This window comes from Marmota monax, unplaced genomic scaffold (assembly GCF_021218885.2).
Source record: "Marmota monax isolate L192 unplaced genomic scaffold, Marmota_monax_Labrador192_F-V1.1 WCK01_AAM20220418_F8-fsc00145, whole genome shotgun sequence".
Taxonomy (NCBI): domain Eukaryota; kingdom Metazoa; phylum Chordata; class Mammalia; order Rodentia; family Sciuridae; genus Marmota; species Marmota monax.
In genome coordinates, this window is record NW_026695201.1 from 2,809,604 (window position 1) to 2,834,701 (window position 25,098).

The window sequence follows — 25,098 nt, forward strand, 5'->3', positions numbered from 1 at the left end:
TCAGAACCATCTGTGCTATCTGAAACTGCAAGCTCATCCCCAAGTGACCACTGTAGGTCCAGCCTGAAAGAATGGTTTTTTTTAGCAACTTCACACTGGTGTGGCTGTCAGGGAAAGTAACATCACAAATAAATGAAAATCTATGCCAGGTTCCTGGACAGAAGGACACAAATCACCTTTATCTTTCATGTATTGTATGAAAGGCATGCAGGTCCCTTACATAAAACGCCCTAATAGAATCAGCCTCTATGACTCAACTACAAAGGCCTACTTTAAACCTGGGGTATATGGTAGTAAACAAGGAGTTTATGGAGCACATGTCAATAAGCTAAATGAGGAAAAGAGAAAAAAAAAGGGAGAAGCAAGAGGAAGAGAGTTGGGGTTTGGGGCAGGATTCTGAGGAAATAATTTAGGCACCTTCATATTTAGTGATTTACCAATACATAACAAATCCAAACACAATTAAAGGAGACTCGTCCACCCAAGAGAGTCTATTATCCTTACAAGTGCCAGATGAAGAGATCTAAGCTTTAAGGAATATTTTATAGAGTACTAGGTCAAGCACAAGAGATGTAACAGGAGATATTAAAGACCTCTTAATGACAAGTTTGAGACTAGAAGTTCTAATATATTTGCTATTGGAATGATAATAAGAAATCTGGAAGATTTACAGTGTAACTATACTTATATGAGACCAAACAAATTGACAAATAATGACCCATACATCATATCTCAAGAGCAGAATAACCCAGGGCAACTTGGTAGAAAGTCAGTAGTTTTCAAAGTTAAGCTTAAAGAGTATGATCAGATACACATGCTAAAAAAAGACAAGGAAAAAAAATGATAAAACAACCGTCACATTATTTGTCCCAATTTAAATTTTCATTTAAAAAGTATGCTTCATCTCTAGAGTCCCAACACTTTTCACAAACAGATGGAGGTATTTAGAGATGTAAACTCTTTAATAGAGCTCTTAGAGATGTGAACTTTTTAATAAAGCTCTCATATGTAGATTATATATTCAGAAGAATTTTGGAGGAGCATCCTAAAACATTCCTTAAGGTGACAAATTGCTTTGGAGAAGCTGGACTGTGTCACCTCTATGAAGATATATAGACACATGTTTCCCAATAAGGGATAAACATGGCTTCTGAAGGTTTCTGTCTCAGAGGTTTGGGTGGTTCATTATTCATTGTAAGTACATTGTCAGAGACTACGCCACAATGCCAGGCTCTCATCAGTTTGATCTGAGCATGCTCCACTGGCAGAAGGACCTCTGGGGAGCAGGAGTATGTTCCGGGGGAATTGTGAGAGCTGCAAAAGATGGGTGTAAATCCCTCAAGTGATGGGTCAGGGACATATGGGAGGGAGCAGGAGGACTGTGAGCAGGCATTCTGAACGAAGACAGAAAGTCCAGCTCATCTGCACGAAGATACAGCTTGTAAGACTTTTATAATGCACTACAACACCAAAAGAGAAGATCAGAATTTTGTGCTCTATCAAGAAAATTAATGAGAAAGGAAAAATGTCATTGGCCAGTTAGAATCTTATCGGATTTAAGAAAAACTTGAAATCTGATTAATGAACAACAGCTTTCAGGACCAAGTCAGCCATCAGGAATACATGAAAGGGGGCCCTTTCAGGTGTGTCTTGAATTACTCCTTCCCTCTTATCCTCACCGGTTCTAAGCCAAATGTCTTGGGGAAAAGTTGGATGGCAGGTACAGTAGGGGCTTCAGAGTTGAGTTCAACATGAAGTGTTGAACTCAACACTGAAGTGTTCCTCCCACAAATAGGAGAATATGATGAAAGAAAAAATATATATATATATATATTTGGAATGGGGATTTAGAAGGGGGATAGATAGAGGGAAATCTTGGTTTCCAAAGCCCAGGCACAAAGTGATAGTTTCCTGTAGAATGAAATTTCAAAACAAAACAAAGCAAAAAAATAGAGGTGACCCCCTCTTTACCCAGTGGGCTGGTAACATGACCTCAACTCTTGCAGACAAGCCTTCCCACAGAATACCCATCATAGTCCACTGACCAAGGTAGGTCATTGCCCATGTCTGGATGAGGAAATGTCATGGATGAGGACAACAAAATCACTTCCAGACTAACTGGGGCCTCTTGTGGAATCATCTCAGGACATATTTTTTATATGTGGGAGAGGCATATGCCAGAGAGAGAGAGAGAGAGAGAGAGAGAGAGAGAGAGAGAGAGAGAAGTACTGTCAAGAAATGGGAAGAATAAGTGTTTGGTGGGCTATGAATAGGGTTCACTGCATTAGTCACATGTGTTCACTCTTAGAGCAGAGTCCCCCAGATAATAATGGATTGAAGAAGACAGAATTTTAGCTTCTCCAGGTAGGAGATCTAGTGCTGTGTGATGGCTCTGCAATCCTTGGGAACCTGGGTACTTCTACTTTTTTTTTCTCTAGTCTCATAATGAGGCCTGATATGAATGTTCCACCCCCATTCATCTTGAGAACTTTCCAGTCAAAACAAAGGGGTAAAGAGGCAACAAACAGCATGCCTCTGCCCTATAAGGGCATGACCTGGCAGTTCACATGTCACTTCCATCTGCATTGACCTAGGGGCCAGAATGTGGTCATTTGGCTACATCTAACTCCAGGAAGCACTGTCTTAATTTAGGGTTTCCAAGTAGATCACTAGAAATCTCTGACATATTCACTAAACTAATGGTAGTTCCCACACACAGTAGGGTGTTTATACCCTAGTGAGCGTGCAAGGTAATTCACTGGACGGAGAAGGAAACTATTTAACATTGCATTTACTTTTACTTCTAATATAATAAAAAATCCTGTTACTAATATGAACTATAATTAACGTGTAAGTTGGCAATGACACCCTTACTTAGTGCCTACATCAGATGGCCCCATGTCATATGTAGTAGGTGGTGTCCTGAGTTTGAATCCACGGCCCAGGGCCATCATAGTGGCAATTTCACTCATTATGCGCCTTCAGCACATTGACTTTCAAGACCAGAAATGTACACTTATCCATCTGTGTGGATTTTAGATGATCTGGTTAGTTTTTATGCCATGAGCCAACACGAAAGAGATGAGATGCTGAAAAAAAAAATCCTACAAATAAATTGCAGACTGCAGAGAATCCTCACGAAGCAAGCATAAGCACAACACCAAAAAATAGAAGTCCTGTCCCTTTTATAGCTAGTGTGATCTCTTTATCAACCACACTGTGAGCTGAAACAATTATAATATACATTTACTTCTACTATTATTAATGATGGACTTTGCCTCAAGGGTACATAGTACTTGAAGATATTAGCTAGTAAAAGTAGTTAATCATCATCATTGATAAGGTATCTTAAAGTGTTGTATATTTCAAATTTTACTCATTTGTCTAAATGTTCCATTTTCTGTGATTTAAAATCCATATATCAGTTCAATAATATAAGCACAACTTAAAAACAAACGAATATATACCCATTTAAGAGATAAGAGAAAAATGTCAAAGAAAATTTTGAGTATTAACCATGTCTGCAGGCCACCACATCCCAATCACCCCAGCCTCCTTTAGAAATATAATGAGGATTTTGTCATAAAATGCCAGCTCCCTTCAGTAAGGAAAATGGTTAGGACATGAGTTGTTGTTTGTTTTGTTTTGTTTTCTAAGAGGAAAAGGAACTGGTATTTAGTAGAAAATAGTGAAGTACAGGTACTAGAAAAAAAAGAACAATAGGAAAAAAATCAATCATGCACCATGAGAATAAATAAAATGATGTTCCAAGTTGAGTGAGTAAAGACATCACAGTTCCTGTGTTGAGATAAATGGTACAAAGAAGAGACCACTCAAAGGGAGGGGATGGGCTGCCTCCACTGGAGAACTGGCTTCGAGTTTGATACTAAACATAAGCAAAGCCCTTTTCCCTTGGAGGGTCTTTGCACATGAGCTCTGCACTGCATGAGCTCAGTGGCACCCCCTGGGGGAAGAGTACTGTGTTACAGTGCTACTCCACTGCAGCCGCTCTGGGAACCCTGCCCAGTACTGTCCCCTAAGCCAGAGCAGAACTGCATCTCTCTCCCAGGGCATCACCAGAACCACAACCCTCCTGAATCCCCCAGAGTTCTTTCCAGGAACAGGGGAAGTTTGCATGAGATATACTGATGCTTTCAGTTTTTACTATCATCAGAATCCTGGTAGACCTCGTGCCACCAGGCCGTTCCACTGGAACCACTAGATTTCTGCTTGCTCCAGGTGCTAAGGCTTCTAAAATTCAAGGGAATTGGGACTCTCTACTTTTCTGAGACAGAGAAGTGAGTCCACCCCGTGGTCTTAGCCTCCCTTAAGGCAAATACACCGACTGAAACATGAGGCATGAAGCTCCTTCCCCACAAGTCAGACAAATGTCAGGAGGAAATTACAATGGAGGAGACATAAAGATAAAATTCAAACTATGACCTGTTCTCTGTACTCTCTCCTGCCACTTGCATGCAGCTAACTATTCAAGTATAATTTCATCTTCTGTCTCAAAAAATGCCATCACTCACCACAACAGCTTTCACATCTTTCTTATATCCTATAAATTCAAAGCATTCAACTTCTCTGCTTAATCATTTGGGCTCTGGAGGGGAGGAACCTATAGAGCCAGAAAAAAAATTGTGTGTGAGTTCCATGATTTTAGTTCAGTGTCCCTCTAGCATAACTGTGGCCCGGCTCCTTCCTTTTGACAAGTTAACTCAAAGTAATCACACTTATTGACAATAAATGCTATTTTTCTTAGAAATAATGGTGAAATCAAATATGAGGAAAAAGACATTCCTCTTAACTCTATGGAATTGTCTGCATTACTGGTGAAATAACTCTATCCATCAGTGATTTCTTGAGAAGAATAATGGCAGCCCTGATGGTTCTAGCTTCTATATAATCTTTTAGTCCCTGGGATTTTTCTTATAAAAGTTCATTCCTTATTTCTATTTCCTGCCCACATCTCTCCTGTTTAGCTTCAACTCCCAAAGAGAAGTTCCCTTCTTGGGAGGTGTGGTTAATCCTTCCTTATTGGAGACCTTCAGGATTTGCATTGGAACAGATCAACCAATCCACCCACAAAGGAGTCTTTAAGGGGATCCTGCTATGACCCTAAAAGACTCCCTAGGGCAGCGAAATGTAACTTTTTTTTTCCAATAATTAGTAAAATTCAGTATTTTTTTTACTTAACGAAATAAATATATTTTTTAAAGAATAATATTAGTCAGAAGTGATGACACATGCTTGTAATCTCAGCAACTCAGGAGGCTAAGATGGGAGAATCACAAGTTCCAAGCCAGCCTGGGCAACTTAGTGAGACCTATCCCAAAACACAAAATTGAAAGAACTAGGGAGGTAGCTCAGTGGTAGAACACCCCTGGATTTAATCCCCCAGTAACACACACACACACACACACACACACACACACACAAGATTATTATCATTCCTGCTTTGTTAAATTTAAAAATATTTTTAGACGGGCACAGTGGCACACGTTTTCAACTGCAGTGACTTGAGAGGCTGAGGCAGGAGGATGATAAGTTCAAAGCCAACCTCAGCAATTCAGCGAGGCCCTGAGCAACATAACAAGACCGTGTCTCAAAATAAAAGAAAACATAAGAAGGGCTGAGGATATGTCTCAGTGTTTAAGCAACTCTGGGTTCAAACCCTGATAGTAAACTAAATACACGCACACACAAATAAGTATATACATATAATTTTTTATACCATGAAACTACCAAGGCACAGCCTCGGGACAGTCCTTTAGTGTTTTACTTAAATAAATTCATCATTCTTTTAAAAATTCACCATATTGCCCTTTTTTTCTTCTTTTCCTCAGCCCTGTAAAACTTGACAAATACCAGCCTTTGTACCAACCACTGAGCTAGAGGAGAGCATCAAAGAACAAGCAGTTTCCAGGAGGGCCTTCCTAGTTATCTATTAAAGGTCACAGAGAGAAAAACGAAGCTGACATGATCATCCGGGCTTGAAGGAGACATTTTTACAGGCTTTTAGTCTATAGAATGCAAACTTTTAAAGACAGGATTGTCTTGCATTTCTTCATATTCTCTAGTATGCACATAGGCACATATGTAAAGGTACCATAATGTTTTTATTTGATTACTTATTATTTGCTATAAGAACTTCTAACTTGACTCTTATCCAGTGCTTAGTATTTATTTGCACAATCATTTTTATTTTATTATGCGACCTTATTTCTTTTAACTCACGCGTAACCCCTTAAAATCTATGATGTTTTCTGTTATATCCCTGGATAGCAGATATGAATCTCAGTCTGTGAAGGTACAAGTACAATAAAAATTTTCCTTTTCTTATTTGGACTTCTTTTTCCCAAGCCCTCATCTAACAGAGCTTTGGGAAATGATAACCTTGTTTTACATGTGTTTCTCTTGTTATTCCTTCAGCTGTTATCAGTTTCCTAGGCTTTTATGAATATTCCAGAGCTTGAATAGAAATGGACCCCTAGGAAATGGGTCATCCATCCACATAGGTTTTCAACCCAAGGATGTCCATTTTCTTTATCAACTTTATGCTTCAGACTCAATAGTTCTCTTTCTTTCCACACCACACCTGGGATATCAAATCGTAGCAGATATTGTCACACTTCTTTCAGAAGCTGATGAAACACACCTCTACAAAAGAATCAGTATGGATATAGAAAAAAATTAAATAAAACTCATTAGCCACGAACCTATAGATATAAATATCCCACAGTCACAGAATTGCAAAACATACATTGTTTTCAACTACATTCAAAGCATTTTCCAAAACTCACCATGGGCTGGGCTATAGAGTAGGTCACACAAAAAAAAAATTCAAAAAATTAAAAATATAGAGTTTATATTCTCTGATTTACAAAGGAACTCAACTAGAAACTGCAATATGCTTTGAAATAAAAATATATATATTTCTTAATGGCCAATAAGTGATAATCTTTGCCAGTTGAGCTTATGGTAATAAAAATAAATACACCATAAAAAGAGGAAAATGGTATAAATAAATAAATAAATGAATAATATTGTTTTTTTCTTTAAATATGGCCCTTATCCTCAAAGGGGTTCTTTGTGTTAGAAGTTGTGTTTATATTTCAAAGCCTTACATTTACCAGTAAAACCAAGTCCTTAACACAAAAACCAATAGGTAAAAAATAAATCCCAATAGAAATTAGGAAATAATATTTTGAATGCCAACAAAAATAGTACATATAAAATTTATCAAATAAAGTCACAGTTGTGATTATAGGGAATTATAAAGCCTTAAATGCATTTGTTAGAAAAGAAGACTGAAATAAATCAATTATGCATTTGTAACTTGGATCCAATTAGGATTTGTAAATCAATAAATTAGAAAATTCATTTAAACCTGAAGAAAATTAAATTGGTGAAATAATAAGATGAATGCAAATATTTTTAAAAATAGCACACAAACAAAATAGAGATCAATAAAGCCCAAAATTTTGTTCTTTAGAAAATTTTTTTTTTTTAATTTTTTTTATTGGTTGTTCAAAACATTATAAAGCTCTTGACATATCATATTTCATACATTAGATTCAAGTTGGTTATGAACTCCCAATTTTACCCCAAATACAGATTGCAGAATCACATCGGTTACACATCCACATTTTTACATAATGCCCTATTAGTAACTGTTGTATTCTGCTACCTTTCCTATCCTCTATCATCCCCCCTCCCTCCCCCCCATCTTCTCTCTCTACCCCATCCACTGTAATTCATATCTCTCCTTGTTTATTTTCCCATTCCCCTCACAACCTCTTATATGTAATTTTGTATAACAATGAGGGTCTCCCTCCATTACCATGCAATTTCCCTTTTCTCTCCCTTTCCATCCCACCTCATGTATCTGTTTAATGTTAATCTTTTCTTCCTGCTCTTCCTCCCTGCTCTGTTCTTAGTTGCTCTCATTATATCAAAGAAGACATTTGGTATTTGTTTTTTAGGGATTGGCTAGCTTCACTAAGCATAATCTGCTCTAGTGCCATCTATTTCCCTGCAAATTCTATGATTTTGTCATTTTTTAGTGCTGCGTAATACTCCATGGTGTATAAATGCCACATTTTTTTATCCATTCATCTATTGAAGGGCATCTGGGTTGGTTCCACAGTCTAGCAATTGTGAATTGTGCTGCTATGAACATCGATGTAGCAGTATCCCTGTAGTACGCTCTTTTAAGGTCTTCAGGGAAAAGTCCAAGAAGGGCAATAGCTGGGTCAAATGGTGGTTCCATTCCCAGCTTTCCCAGGAGTCTCCATACTGTTTTCCAGATTGGCCGCACCAGTTTGCAGTCCCACCAGCAATGTACAAGAGTACCCTTTTCCCCACATCCTCTCCAGCACTTGTTGTTGTTTGACTTCATAATGGCTGCCAATCTTACTGGAGTGAGATGGTATCTTAGGGTGGTTTTGATTTGCATTTCTCTGACTGCTAGAGATGGTGAGCATTTTTTCATGTACTTGTTGATTGATTGTATGTCCTCCTCTGAGAAGTGTCTGTTCAGGTCTTTGGCCCATTTGTTGATTGGGTTATTTGTTTTCTTATTGTTTAATTTTTTGAGTTCTTTGTATACTCTGGATATTAGGGCTCTATCTGAAGTGTGAGGAGTAAAAATTTGTTCCCATGATGTAGGCTCCCTATTTACCTCTTTTATTGTTTCTCTTGCTGAGAGAAAACTTTTCAGTTTAAGTAAGTCCCATTTGTTGATTTTTGTTATCAACTTTTGTGCTATGGGTGTCCTATTAAGGAATTTGGAGCCCGACCCTACAATATGTAGATCGGAGCCAACTTTTTCTTCTATGCTGGGAAAACTGGAAATCCATATGCAACAAAATGAAACTGAATCCCCTCCTCTCGCCATGCACAAAAGTTAAGTCAAAGTGGATCAAGGAGCTAGATATCAAATCAGAGACTCTGCGTCTGATAGAAGAAAAAGTTGGCTCTTTAGAAAAATTAATCAAGTTGATAAGCCCTTACCTGGACAGATCAAGAAATAAAGAAAGCATGCACACACAAAAAATATCTATCATGATCGTATGAATATATGAGAAACCATAAGAAGATATTACAGGTGATTTTATATGAAAAACTTGAAATGTTTTAAATACTATAAACCTAGAAAAGTAGAACTCACAATATCTAATACAAAAATATAGGCAATCTGAACAATCTCATTAAAGAAGTTGAATGCGTACAGTAGTCTCCCCCTTAGTTATACCTTAGTTTTCCATTTTTCAGTTACCTGAGATAGACTGTGGTCCAAAAACAGTAATGGAAAATGCCAGAAATAAACAATTCATATGCTGTAAATTCAGCACCATCCTAAGTAACATGATGAAATCTCTCACCCTCACACTCCCTCTCACCCAGGACATGAATCATCCCTTTGTCTGGAGACTCCATGCTGTGTATATGCTATCTACCTGGGAGGCTCCTAAACAGCCAACCTGGTTATCACATCAATTGTCACAGCATTGCAGTGTCTGTGTTCATGTGAACCTTATTTTACTTGATAATGGCCCGAAAGCACAAGAGTAGTAATGATGGCAATTCAGATATGCCAAACGGTGCTTCCTTTAAGAGAGAAGTTAAAAGTACAACCAAATATTTTGAAAGAGACTGCATTCGCAGAACTAGTTTCACAGTATAGTGTTATAACTGTTCTATGTTAATATTAGTTATTGTCATTAATCTTTTACTGTACTTAATTTATAAATTAAGCTTTATTATAGGTATTTACATGTAGGGGGAAAAAAACTATAAGCTTTGGTACTATTGGAGGTTTCAGGTACTCTCTGGAGGTCTTGAAACCTCTCCCCCCACAGGTAAGGAGGGTTACTGTAAGTTGAAGTCTTTCTACAAAGAACATATGTGGCCCAGATGATCACTGTTCAAATACCAATCTTACAAAAACACCGCTTCAGAGAACAAAAATGAGGGAGCTTTTCCCCATTTATTTGTTAAGGGCATAACCTAACAGCAAAATCTAACAAGGACAGCAGCAGAACTGGAACGTGGCAATGCATCACAATCATGTTGGATTTATTCCAGGAATAAAAATGGGGTTAACACTGTAAAATCAATGCAATTCACCACAATTACAGAAACAAAAGGAAAACCGCACCATCATCTCAAAGGACAGAGAACATGCCTTTCGAGAAATTCAGAATTCATTCATGATGAAACTCTTAGCAAACTAACTGCAGAAAATGCATTGCGGAGCGTAGATTTATTTTGTGGCATCATTTTGGATATTTAAAAGACATTTTGGCTCACTCCTCAATTCTTTACTTCTTGGGGTAATGAAGAGCTGATTGATGAAGAGCTTAATAGCTCTACAGGAAAGCCCTCCGTTTGTTTATTTTTAATATTTTCACAAGCTCAACAAGGCATTTGAAAATTAGCTGACTCCAATAGAAGTATCAAAAATAAAAAGAAGAAACTCTGATAACGATGCCATTCACATGCCAGTCACATTTATTTCCCAGTTTGGGATGGCGCTTGGTGACGTCAAACATTTCATTCTAGATTTCAGAGGGAACTCTTTTCTCCTGTCCTTAAAATATCAGGACTGGAAATATATCTCACAGAGGCACAGACACAGAATCTCAGAGAGCAAATTTAATTCCACAAAGAGCTGATTCCTATGAGACTCATTTTCATGGGAATCCACCTGGACCCCAGGATAGTCTGGGATAAAGAAGCCTCCCCCAAACTCTCCCTGCTGTTCACCTTCCTCACCAGGCCTTCCCCTGACCCAGAGCCTGGTAATGCTGCAGGAGAACTCCGCAGGCTAGCACTTAGGAGAACTGGCGAAGGCTTTGATGATTTTGGAGGCAAAACCAGACCCAGACAAAAGAAGCCTTCAGGTAAGATAGAAATCAACGAAAACTTCAACAACAAATTGTAAAATTTCTGCAGAGGTTTCCCGGCTATACAGCCAAACTCATAGAGTCAATAGTAGATTCTCCAGGGAACAAAAACCCTTTTTTGTGTCTGTCTAAAAGAGAGAAAAGCAGAAAAGTATTTATCCAACAAAATATCAGGTAAGAAAATAAAAACAACAGTTCTTTATATATCTTGGAAATTAATGCCCTATCTAAGATGCAGGTGGCAAAGATTTTCTCTCATTCTGTAGGCTCTCTCTTCATGCACTGGATTATTTCCTTTGCTGTAAAGAAGCTTTTTAGTTTGATGTTATCCCATTTATTGATTTTTTTTTATTATTATTTCTCGCACCTTAGGAGTCTTGTTAAAGAAGTCAGTTCCTAAGTCAATGTGTTGAAGCGTTAGGTCTTCCTTTTCTGCTAGTGTGCATGGTCTCTGGTTCAATGCCTAGGTCTTTGGTCCACTTTGAGTTTTGTGCAGGGTGAGAAATGCGGATTAACTTTTATTGCACTACATATGGATTTCCAGTTTTCCCAGCACTATTTGTTGAAGAGGCTATCTTTTCTCCGAGATATTTTTGGTGCCTCTGACTAATGTGATGTAACTATATTGATGTGGGTTTTTGTTTCTCTGTCTTCTAGTCTGTTCTACTGGTCTTCTTGCCTGTTTGGGTGCCAAAACCATGCCGTTTTTGTTACTATAGCTCTGTAGTATAATTTAAGGTCTGGCACTGGGATGCCTCCTGCTTCACTTTTCTTGCTAAGGATTGGCTATTCTGAGCCTCTTATGTTTTCCAGATGAATTTCAAGACTGCTTTTTCTATTTCTATGAAGAACGTCATTGGAATTCTGATGGGAATGGCACTGAATCTATATAGTACTTTTAGTAGTATGGGCATTTTGACAATATTAATTCTGCCTATCCAAGAACATGGGAATCTTTCCATCTTCTTCAATTTCTCTCTTTAGTGTTCTGTAGTTTACATTATAGAGGTCCTTGACCTCTTTTGTTAGATTGAGTCACAAGTTTTTTTGGTTTTTTGAGGCTATTGTGAATGGGATGGTTTTCTTAATTTCTGTTTCAGCTGATTCATCGTTGGAGTGTAGAAATGCAATTGGATTATGGGTTTTAATTTCATATCCTGCTACTTTGCTGAATTCATTTATGAGTGATAGAAGTTTTCTGGTGGAGTTTTGGGTCTTCTGAATATATAATCATGTGTTTGGAAAACAGAGAGTTTGAGTTCTTTTCCTATTTGTATCCCTTAAATTTTTTTATTTTGATTAATTGTTCTGACTAGAGTTTCGAGGATTATGTTGAATAGAAGCGACAAAAGTGGGCATGCCTGTCTTGTTCCTGTTTTTAGAGGAACTGCTTTCAGTCATTCTCCATTCAGAATGATATTGGCCTTGAGTTTGTGGTAACTTTTACAATGTTAAAAAAAAAAAAAAACCTTAACACCAAAAAAAGAAAAAAATCTAATCAATAAATGAACAAAGGAACTGAACAAACGCTTCTCAAAAGAGAAAATACAAATGGTCGAAAAGTTTATAAATAAATGTACAACATCTCTAGCAATTAGAGAAATGCAAATTAAAACAACACTGAGATTTCATATCACTCTAGTCAGAATGGCAATTATCAAGAATACAAGTAACAATAAATGTTGGCAAGGATTCGAGGAATAAGGCACACTCACACTTTGTTGGTAGGACTGCAAAACTGGTTCAACCACTCTGGAAAGCCATATGGAGATTCCTCAAAAAAGTAGAAATGGAGCCATCATTTGATCCAGCCTTCCAACTTCTGGTATATTTCTAAAGGTTTAAAATCAGAATAGTACAGTGATGCAGCCACATCAATGTTTATAGCATCTCAATTCACAAAAACTAAGTTATGACGACAAACTAGGTGTCCTTCAACAGAGGAATGGATAAAGAAAATGTGGTGTATATACACAATGGACTATTACTCAGCCATAAAGAAGAATGACTCTATGACATTTGTCAGTAAATGGATCTGGAGATCATTATGGTAAGTGAAATAAACCAGTACCCCCAAAAAGCCAAAAATTGAATGTTTTCACTGATGTATGGAAACTAATCTACAATGTGGAGATGGGGGGGGGAATAGAAATTCAGTAGATTGGACAAAGGAGAAGAAAGGGAAGGGAAAAGGGATAGGAAAACCAAATACAGCAGAATGAATCTGACATAATTTTCCTAAGCACATATAGGAATGCACAGTGAGTCCCACCACCATCTACATCCGCAAGAAAGGGGTCCAAATTAGAATAAGATATATTCCATGCTTGTATAATTATATCAAAATAGACTATACTGTCATGTATAACTAAAAAGAACCAATTAAAAAAGAAAAGATGGTGCCCTTCCGTTAGCATTTTCATTCCTTGCTTTGTCACATATTTTTCCGCCCACATCACTACTTCTCCTCCCTGTGTGAGCATAGTGCCAGACGAGTGTCCTCGTGGGCACAGGTGACACCGTATCCCAGGAAGGTGCTAAGTGTCTCACTAGTTAGCAGCAGCTTCTGTCTCAGAACTCGGATCTTGCAGGGTCGACACACACACGGGTGGGAAGCGGAGGGGCTTCCAAGTTCAATGATTTGTTAACCATTTTTCACTTCTGTGCACAGGTGCCAGGAGTCTGAGGTTCTGAAAGGTAGAAAAGGAATGACCTTTGGCTAAGGAATCCATTTTAGTTAATTATTAAAAGCACTGTGACTGCCTGCATCCCCACCTTTGTGACCTAGATTCCAGTAATGAGAAGTCCCAGGATCCTTTGAAAGCCTTCATGTCAGGGAAGGGCCGGGGTAAAGATGACGATGGCCGACAGCTCAGTGCACTAAGCAAGCCAAGGTTGGAGGACCTTGTGTTCTTCCTGAAAGCTTAGCTCTGCTTGTCCTTAGCACTGTCACTGCCAGGTTTTCATTAGCCATGGGAAGGTGTCCCTGACTGTGGCCTTGACAGGCATGCTTGCTTCTTCATCCTGCTTAGAACAGTCCTTCCTCATCTTCCCTCCCTCCATCAGGACCTAAGCATTGCTGAGTGCAGAGGTGGGTATGAAGATACGCACACAACGCAGTCTGATCTCCAGAAGCTTGCAATTTCTCTGCATGGTCACAGTTCACTCTAAATTCTCCTTTGAAGTTTCTGCTGTGATCTCTATTCTTCCTCACAGTCTTTATAGACATGCAGGAACCCAAAGAGGTGTTGTTTTTTTTTTTTTTTTTTTTTTCTTTTCAAAGGGCTAGAGCATCTGAGTCAGAGTCTTTATTTTTTCCCCCTTGCCTGACTCATCCTAGTACCAATGGCTATGACTGACTCATCCATGTGTAAAGGGTGATGCTGAGGTCTTAGAGTACACTGGATGCTCAGGGTGGAAATGGAAATTGGTCTCTTTTTCCCACATCACTGGTGCTGGGTGAGGCTAAAATGACTCTCTTCTCACTATGCTGCGTGCACCCTTTGACTCGTTTTTTTTGTTTGTTTGTTTGCATATTGCCTATCTCACCTCTCTGTATCATCCACCAGGCTTTCCCTGTCTCTTCCATATTTGGGGCCAAACTTATTCTGCAACCTCACTTTCAGCAAACCTCCAACTGTATAGAAATCTAAGGGGTCTTGTCACTCAGAACCCAAAACCCCACACCTTAACCCTCCTTTTCTTGGCTGAGCCTTCTCTGGAAAAAATATGTCCCTACTGCTGCCCCACACCTGGAGCTAAGGATAAACAACACCACAAATAATTTCTGCTTCATGGGGTGCATTATGTGGAGGCTGTGGAAACTGCTGATATTTCATTTAAAAAGCTGTGGAGTGAATATCATGTTAGTGGGGAGAAATGCACTCAGTAAGCTGATGCTTCTGGAAATATTATTCTCTATAATCTTAACTTTAATAGCTTAAATTTAATCAAGTTCTCTTCGGTTGTCAAGTTTAAGATCTTACTATTAATAAACCAACAAAAGTTTCTTGGTGCCTAGCACCAATTTGCATATGGTTAGCGTTCAAAAAATGTCTTAATAGATATTTCCTGAGTGCAACTATGTTTTGATTCTTTTTCAACAAAAACTTTTGACATCTAAAAATAAAATACATCATTATTGGTATAGTTGTGTGACCAAAACCACAATGGTTCTTCCTCTTTTCATGACATCTGAGTTCCTTCCAGTCACAAAAATCTATGATCTTGGTGAAAATTTTCAGAGTAACTGTAGTAGATTCTTGGGAACATTTTTTTTTAATTTCTCAAAATACACAGTAAGAAAGCAAGCAATCCAATTAAAATATGCAAAACTATATCCATACTAAGGATTCTTACCCAGTGATAGAAAGGAGCACACTGTTGATATGTGCAATCACTTAGACAGTTCTACTTATAAGGGGTTTATTCTTCATTATCTGCCTTTTTAAGATGGAAAGATAGATCATTGATTTTTACCTCATTTCTCTAGTCTTCTATAAAAATTTAATGTTATGGGTTATCCCCGAGCTCTGCTTTAGCAGCATCACACAAATCCTGATGTGTTTTGTTTTCATTTTTATTCAATTCAAAATATGTTCCAATTTTCCTTCTGATTTCTTCTTTGACCCATGGGTTATTTAGAAGTATGGTGTTTAATTTTCAAACATTCAGGTATTTTCTACATGCCTTTCTGTTGTTCATTTCTAATTAAATTCTGTGATAGCAATAACAGATACTCTGTGCCGTTTTAATCCTTTTAGATGTATACAGGACTTGTTTTAAATTCTAGAAAATAGTCTGTTTTGGTGAATGCCCCATGAATACCTGAAAAGAATTATGTTCTTCCATTTTAAAATAGTGTTTTTTTTAAAATAAGCTTTTGAAATTATGATAAGTTAGTTGGAACTGTAGCTTCCTTTTATTCATTAATATTTACCTTTTTTCAATATTTCTTCCATAGTTCCTTTTTTTCTCTATTTGTATTGATTGTCTATACAATCAATACAAATAGATTGATTTGTATTGATTGTATAGACAATCAATACAAATCAACCTACATCAAATATAGAAAGAAGAGTTGAAATATTAAATCTAGCACAATATAATTGTGGGCTTGTCTCTTTTTTCTTTTAGTTCTATCAATTGGTCTCATTCATTTTGAAACTCTGAAATTAGGTGTGCAGATATTGAAGATGTGATAGCTTCTTGATGAATTGAGTCTCTCATCACTTTGACTTGTTTAAGCTTTTCATAATTGTTTATCTTTTTTTAAAAAAGTTAATGTATAGTCAAAATAATCCTGAGAAAAGACAAAGTTGACAGACTAACATTTTTCAATTTTTACAAAATAATCAAGAATGTGTACTATGGAGACTGTGTACTATAAGTATAAAGTCTCCAGATCCACAGTAGATTAAGCAAAGGAGAATGGAAGGAAGGGAGGGGGGATAGGAAAGATAGCAGAAAGAAACTAACATAATTTCCCTATGTACATATATGAAAATACCTAAGTAGATTCCACCATCATGTACACTGACAAGAATGGGGTCCTGATTACAATAAGATATATTCCATGCTTGTATAATTATACCATAATATATTCTACTGGCATGAATAACTAAAAAGAACCAATAAAAAATAAGAAAAAAATAGACATGTAGATCAATGCAATAGAATTGAGAGTACGCAAATAAACCCATACACTGTTTTTGTCTTTTTTATTTGTTCTTTGTAGATATACATGACATTAGAGTGCCTTTTGACATATTATGCATACATGGAGTATAACTTATTCTTGTGATTGTATACCACACACCTTTGACAACTGATTTCAACAGAAGTGACTAGACAACTCAATTAGGGAAGGTTAGTCTATTTAATATTTGGAATTTGGGGCAACTGGATATCCACATGCAGAAGAATAAAGTTCCCCTCCCTTCGTACCATAAACAAAAAAATAAATGAAAATAGATCAAAACCTTAAACATAGGAGCTAAAACAAAAATTCTTAGAGAAAACTTAGATGTAAAGCTCTGTGATCTTGGATTAGACAAAGATTTCTTAGATAATGACATCTAACACTCAAGCAAAGAAAAATAAATAAATAAGACAATATCAAGAAAGTGAAAGGGTACATGGGGACAGGAATGATGATGGAATGAGGTGAACATCATTACCCTAGGTACATGTATGACTGATTACACATATGGTGTGATGCTACATCATGTACAACCATAGAATCTAGCCTGCGACACGCGCTGGCTTCATGAAAGAAGGTAGCTCCCGCCTCCAGCCACCTAATGCGGTAGAGAGGTTTACTGAAGAGGAGAGAGAGAGAGAGAGAGAGAGAGAGAGAGAGAGAGAGAGAGAGAGAGAGAGAGACACCAGGGAGTGGACTTTTATTGGGGAACAAAAAATTCTGGGGAAAATCCCATCCAATGAAGATTAAGGAGGGCAGCATCCCAAGGTCAGGGGCGATGATTGGGTCTTGGGGCAGTGGTCAGACATGCCTCTGCACGGACAAGCCCTCGGACCTGGAGAAGGGTGGGGAAGGCTCTGACACAGCTGTGTCTAAGCGCCTCTCACCCAGCCAGGGAGGTAACTCAAATCACATACAAGGATGGCCTCCCACAATAGAAATGTAAAGTTGTGCTGCAAATGTGCACAATGAATCAAGATGCATTCTGCTGTCATATATACATAGTTTAAATAAATTAATTTTTAAAAAGAAAGTGAAAAGACATCTATCTACACAATAGGGAAATATATATATATATATATATATATATATATATATATATTTATAATCTTACTACTCAACAATAATATGACTAATAACCCAATGTAAGTTTCTTTAAAATATCATTTTCATATTAAAATACCTTGGCCCTATTGCTGAAAAACAGTTTACTACATATACATGGATTACTTCTATATTCTTCAGTTTATTAAACTGATTTATATGTGTGTTATTATTTTATAGCCTCACTGACTAGATTAAGTAGTTTTACACCAACGTTAGTATCCTACTTTTTTCCTTTAAAATGTTTTTTTGGTTGCTCCAGGTATTTTACATTTCTATATACATTCCAAATTGGTTTTTCAATTCCTATTTTTAAAAGACTGTTGGCATTTTGATTGAGATTGTTTGAATTTATACACTAACTTAGGGAAAATTGATATCCTACTAATAATCTTCTAATCCATGTGCATAATATTTATATCCAGTTATTCCTGTCTAATTTCTCTCAGCAACATTTCATAGTTTTCTGTGTAGAGGTCTTCATATATTTGTGAAAGTTCACACTCTCTGTTTTTAATGAAATTTAATGTTATGTTACATAGTTTTCAGATTGTTGCTCATATTTAGAAATACAATTGATTTGTATATATTGATCTTTTACTCTAAAAACTTACTAAATTTATTTACTAATCCTAGAATATTATCCATCAATTTTTTTATATACACAACCAAATCTTATGTAAGTAAATAAAATTTATACTTATTATTTTACAATCTTAACCTCTTTAATTTCTGTTTCTTGTCTCATTGCCCTGGTTTGGAACAGTATGGCAATATTGAATGACAAAAGAAGGCACACTTATTTTTCTCCTGTTCTAAGAGAACAAACATTTTCTTTGACTATTAATTATAACAGCTGGCAGTTGAGAAAATTATCTTCAACTAGTATATATCCATGAGTCTTTCATGAATGAGAACTAAATTTTGCCCATTTTTTAATCAATTTTGAGTTAATCACATATGGTGAACTCATTAATTGATTTTCAAACGTTAAACCAATTTTTTTTTAACTTGGAAAAACCTTACTGGTTCATGGCATATGATCTTTTTAAGGTATTGTTGGCTTTTATTACCAGCATGTTGTAAAGGACTTTTGCAACTATGTTTCAAATATTTTCTTAAATCTTTGTTAGAATTTTCCAGTGATGTAATTGAGAGCTGGTGCATTTCTTGTGAGAAATTTTACTTTAATTTAATTTAAACTGCGTGGCTATTCCAACTTTCCATTTCTTCTTGAGTTAAATTTGATCACCTGTGACTTTAAAAGAATTTTTCCACTTTATGTAAGTAGTTTAATTTATTGGCACAAGTTTCTTATCATATTTCTTTCTTAATCTTTTTATATATACAGGATCTATATAGTAAATGGATCTATATAGTAAAATCCCTCTTTAATTGTTTCTTCCTTTTTTCTCTCAGTTCATCTATCTAAAATATTATCAAATGTATTTATTTTTAAAAATTCAATTTCATTGACATTTTGTTCGTTTTTTATTCACTGATTTTCTTCTATCCAATTTGAATTTGATTTTCTGTTTTTAGCCTCTTAACCCAGTAAGTCTCAAGTTTTCAATCTGCAAATATTTCAACTAAATTGACAGAAAAGTGCATTAAAATAGATTGGAAATCATAATGAAAAGCTTATATAGACTATATATTAATTACCAATATATTAACTATGTTTATTATACTCAATTATTATGATTGTTTTATTATTAAATATAATTATATATCATATTTTATATTTAAGTTTTTGTAAATGTTCCACAACTGAGATAAGGGGACAAAATAAATTTTTAGGTAATATGGATTTTTCTTCTATACCAATATTAACGTTCAAAGCTATAAAATTTTCTCTAAGGACTAATTTAAGTGGATTCATCACTGGTGTATAGGAATGCAATCAATTTATCGGTGTTTATTTTATATCCTTCAACTTTGCTGAATTCATTTATTAGTTCAAGAAGTTTTCTGGTGGAATTTTTTGGATCTTCTACATATAGAATCATATCATTGGCAGTTAGTGATAGTTTGAGTTCTTCTCTACCTATTTGTATCCCTTTAATTTCTTTATTCTAATTGCTCTGGCTAGAGTTTCAAGGATGATGCTGAATAAAAGTGGTGAAAGAGAGCATTCTTGTCTTGTTCCAGTTTTTAGAGGGAATGCTTTCAATTTTTCTCTCTTTAGAATGATACTGGCCTTGGGTTTAGCATATAACATTTACGATGTTGAAATATGTTCCTACTGTCCTTAATGGCAATCATCAAGGGTAGTAGCTCAGTGGTACAGTGCTTGCCTAGTACGTGTGAGACCCTGGGTTCAATCCTCATCACCACAGAAAAATAAATAAATAAAATAAAAGGTATTGTGTCCATCTACAACAAGAACAACAACAACAAGAATACAGGCAAATGCAGGCGAGGATGTGGGGGGAAATGTACACTCATACATTGCTGGTGGGAATGCAAATTGGTGCAACCACTATGGAAAGTGATATGGAGATTCCTCAAAAAACTTGGAATGGAACCACCATTTGACCCAGCTATCTCACTCCTTGGTTTATATCCAAAGGACTTAAAATCAACATATTACTGTGATATGGCCACATCACTGTTTATAGCAACTCACAATAACTAAACTATGGAACCAATCTAGGTGCCCTTCAATAGATGAATGAATAAAGAAAATGTAGTATATATATTCGATGGAATATTACTCAGCTTTAATGAAAAATGAAATTATGGCATTTGCCAGTAAATGGATGGAGTTGGAGAATATCATGCTAAGCTAAATAAGCCAATCTCAAAAAACCAAAGGCAAAATATTTTCTTCAATATGCAGATGCTAATTCACAATAAGCAGGGGGTGGGGAGACAGGGAATGACAGAGTTGCTTTAGATTAGATACAGGAGAGTGAAGGGAGGGGAGGGGATATGGGGATAGGAAGAATAGTAGATTGAAACAGACATTATTACCTTATGTTCATATATGACTGCATGACTGGTGTGATTCTCCAACATGTACCATCAGAAAAATGAGAAATCTTACCCCATTTATGTATTATATATCAAAGTGCATAAATGCATTCTACTGTCATGTATAACTAACTAAAACAAATAAAAAATTAATTTTAAAAAAGAACTGCTTTAATTCTGTCACACAGTTTTGATATCTTGTGTTTTCATTTTCATTCAGTTCGAAATATGTTCCAATTATCATTGTGATTTCTTCTTGGAGCTATGGGATATGTAAGAGTGTTGTTTAATATCTAAGTATTTGTGGATTTTCCATGTATATTCTGTTGTTGATTTCTAATTTGATTCTATTTCATTATTTAGAAAATATTTTGGATCACTTTAACCATTTTAAACTTATTGATGTTTGTTTTAAAGTCCAGAAAATGGTCTTTCTTGGTGAATGTTTCATGATCACGTAAAAAGAACATGTATTATATTGTTAAATAAAATGTTCTATAAATGATTTGAAAAAATTTCACATTTTTATAATATTTTCTGTCTACTTGTTGCATAGATTATGTAGAGAGAACTGTCGAAATCTCCAATTATAATTATGGATTTGTGTCTTCTTTCAACTTTGTCAGTTTTTGTATCGTGTTTGAAACTGTTATTTGGTATGTGCAAACTTAGAATACCACATCTTCTTGACAGCTTGAGTGCCCTTTTTATCATTATGAAATGCCTCTCTTATGTTTGGTAAGATTTCTTTAATGAGGCCTAATAGATATGATATTAATATAGTCAGTATAGTATTCTTATTTGTACTATTTGCACAGTATGCAATGCTCCATCCTTTTACTCTGATATTTTCCTTTGCATTTGAAGTATGCTTCATGTAGAAGGAAATAATTGTCTTGCTTTTGTTCTGTCTGATGATCTCTCCATTTTGATTGAAGGGTTCACAGAATTGAGATTTAATGTAATTATTAGTATGGTGAGGCTCAATCTATCATTTTGCTATTTGTTCTATTTGATCCACTTCTTTGTTGTTCCATCTTCTCACCTATCTGCCTCATTTGAATTGTGTGTGTTTTATGATTCTATCTGACCAACAGTATTGGATTAGTAGCGATACCTATTTGTTCAATGTTAAGTGGTTGCTCAGGAGTTTATACTGTTCATCCTTAACTTGTCATCAGAAAACATGATGCCACCTCATATGCAAGGTAAGATTATATAAGGTACTTTCATTCCCTTCTTTTATTTATGTGCTAATCTTTCCTTACATTTTATTTCATTATGGTTGAGACTATACCATGTATCTTTTAAAATGGATTTTTTAAAGTATGCCTTATGCTCACTCATAAATTATTAATTTTTTACTTTCTTCATCCCTGTCTATATATCTATCTGCATTTCTATTTGGTGACACTTCTCTTCCATTTGAAGAACTTTTAGTACTTATTTTGGTACAGGTCTGTTAGCAATAAGTTCCCTTAGCTTTTATTTGAAAAATATTTATTTGGACTTATATTTGAATAATATTTTTTTTCTGAATGTAAAATTCCAGGTGTACAAATTTTATCTTTTAGCACTTTAAAGATATTGTTCCACCGTCTTCTGACTTGTATTATTTTTAATAAGAAGTCTGATTGCTTTTTATAGTTATATGTAGTCCTTCTCATCTGGTAACTTTTAAAATATATTTCTCTTCATCACTGGTTTTAGCAATATGATTTTGATATGTCCTGGTGTGGGGTGGGGTATGTATGTGAAAGTGTGTTTCTCTCACTTGTGTTTCATTGAATTTCTTGTTCTGAGGCTCTAGTGTTTGGATATGGTTTGAGTATGTGCCCTGAAGGTCCTTATGCTGGAAGTTAGATCCCCACCGTGGCAGTGTGGAGAGGTGGAACTTTTAAGAAGACAGGCTTCACGGAAGGTAATTAGGTCATGGGGTACCACCCTTGGAAGGGATTGATGCAGATTTCATGGGAGTCTATTAGTTACCCGCCCCCCAATTTTTTTTTTAATTGTGAGTCTCGCCCTCCCCCAATCTCTTGCTTCCTCTCCTCCCATGGGCTCCTACCATGATTCCATCCACCACACTGTAACGCCATCTGCCATGAGGCCCTCTCCAAGCCCAGGAGGATGCTCCCACCACACTCTTGGACTTCTGTAACTCTAAGTTAAATAAATGCCTTAATATCGTTTCTTAATAAATTATCCACTTTCAGGTATTTTGTTACAATAACAAAGCACATTAGTAAAGTGAATTTTTAATTTCTAACAAATTTTAAAATAGCACTGCCATTGTTTATTCAAATATTTTCCACTCTGTCCCTCTCTATTTTTTTTCCTTAGACCCCAATTACTTTTATGTCATGATCTTTTTCCACAAGTAGCTGAAGTTCAGTTTATTGTTTTCAATTATTTATTGCTTCCTTTTGGGATACTTTCTATCCTTGTGTCTTCAAATTCTGTAATTTCTTCTTCTGCAATTCCTAGCCTATGGTTCATCTTATCCAGAGAAATCTTCATTGCAGTTCTTCTAATTCTATAAGTTACATTTGATCCTTTTAGATCTTCCACTTCTCTCCTAATTACATCCATGTTTTCTCTTAATCTTTGAACATATTTGAAATTGTGTTAACATCCTTGCCTGCTGATTTCATCACCTGCTTCATTTCTGTCTCCTTCTTTGGAGTGATTTTCTCTTGTGACGATAGGTGAAATTTGTGTTAGTCGGCTTTTCTGCACTGTGATCAAAAACCTGACAAGAACAACTTCAAGAGAAGGAAAATCTTATTTGGGGCTTATCATTTTAGAGCATTCAGTCTATTGGGGGCCAACTCCATTGCTTTGGGTCTGAGATGAGGCAGAGCTTCAGGCAGAAGAGTGTGATAGAAGAAAGCCGTCAGCTCATGGTAGCCAGGAAGGGGACGGGGAGTGGAGAGAGAGAGAGAGAGAGAGAAAATGAGCACAGGAAGAGCCAGGGGCCAGGGACAAAACATAATCCCCAAGGATATGTCCCTACCCATGACCTACTTCCTTCATCACGCCCCACCTGTCTACAGCTCCCACTCAGTAATCCATTCCAATTATTAATCCATCAAATAGATTAAGACACTTCTTAGGTGATAGTTGTCATGATGTGATCATTTCACCTCTGAACATTCCTGTATTTCCGCATGAGCTTTTAGGAAGACATCTCATATCCAAACCATAACAACAGTATTCTGTTTATTCTCATATCTAGAAATGCTTTCATGAATGCTGAAGATTTCTAATTTTATGTATGCAGAGTTGAATTTTTTTCTTATGCCTTTAAAGAGTATCAACCTCTGTTGTGTTATCTATTTGGGTTATTAGTGGATCAGTTTGACCCCATTAGGCCTTCTTTCTAAGTCTGATATGGCATACCTCATCAGCCTTTATAATCAGGTTGGAGCAGCCTTACCCCAAAGGTCTAACCTTCCTGAGATCCTGGCTGAGGCCTCAGAGTGTCAGCTCAGCTTCTCTGCTCTAGCTTGGTCAAACGCCAGTGTATCACAGCCAAATGGAAACCTCAGAACCTTTGTTTAGCTGCATCTCCCCATCATTGTGTTCTGCCAGCTTTATGGTCAAATGTGTGCATAGCCTAGTATTTTGTTAAAGACTCTGGGGATGCTTCTGCATGTTTCTAGAGCTCTTATTTTGTGCATATTCCTCTCTTCTTATACCCTTATTCATAATTCTCAGCTACATTGCCAGCTTTGGACTTCAATTTTTGTCTCCTTAGCTCAGCAAAACCTTGTGTTCTGCTTAGACTCCATTTCCCTGTGCTATATTTTACAAAGTGTCTTTAGGGGGGAAAAAAAAGCAATGGTGCAGCTTGATTTTTGTATTTTTCTTCTCTTGAGAATCACAGTCTTTCATTGCTTATTGTCCTAAATATGAAAATAGTCAATTCATATGTTTTCCCATTAAAAATACCTGTTTTTGAAAGGAATGATTAAATAATAGCTATTCCCTCCTGACCAGGAGCAACAGTATATAATTGACTTTGCATCTCTTTTGAATACCATCAATTTATTGCCTTTCAGCTTCAAATTTCCTTTCCTTGCTTACTCTGGAAAGAATGGAGCTGAGCCCTTGACACCTACCCTAATGTTAAGCATTTTTAACACCAACTGCTGTAGAAACATAGCAATATGAGGGACTTCCCCTCCGACTCCCAGCGTAATCCACTGGGCATCTCTCTTGAGGATGGATTGACTTCCCCAACACCAAATTCCTGCAACATGGGCAGCTTCACCAGGATCCAGCTCCTGAAGTGTGGTGCAGTCAATCATACCAGTTTTCTTCAACATCTCTCTTTGTATAGTGGAGCACGTTCACAAGACGCCTTTCTCTGAATAGCTTTCATGAGCACACCGGAAGGTG

The 25,098-nt window shown here is 36.4% G+C and overlaps 1 protein-coding gene across 1 annotated transcript in view; it reads right to left on the reverse strand.

Annotated features, from left to right (window-relative positions):
• The window catches only part of LOC124082629 (olfactory receptor 10J3-like), a 155,670-nt gene that overhangs the window by 119,177 nt on the left and 11,395 nt on the right, over positions 1–25,098 (reverse strand). Inside the window, exon 2 of the mRNA XM_046429103.1 lies at positions 17,169–17,173. Within this exon, the coding sequence (XP_046285059.1) occupies positions 17,169–17,173 (5 nt within the window). The remainder of the gene's footprint in view (positions 1–17,168; positions 17,174–25,098) is intronic.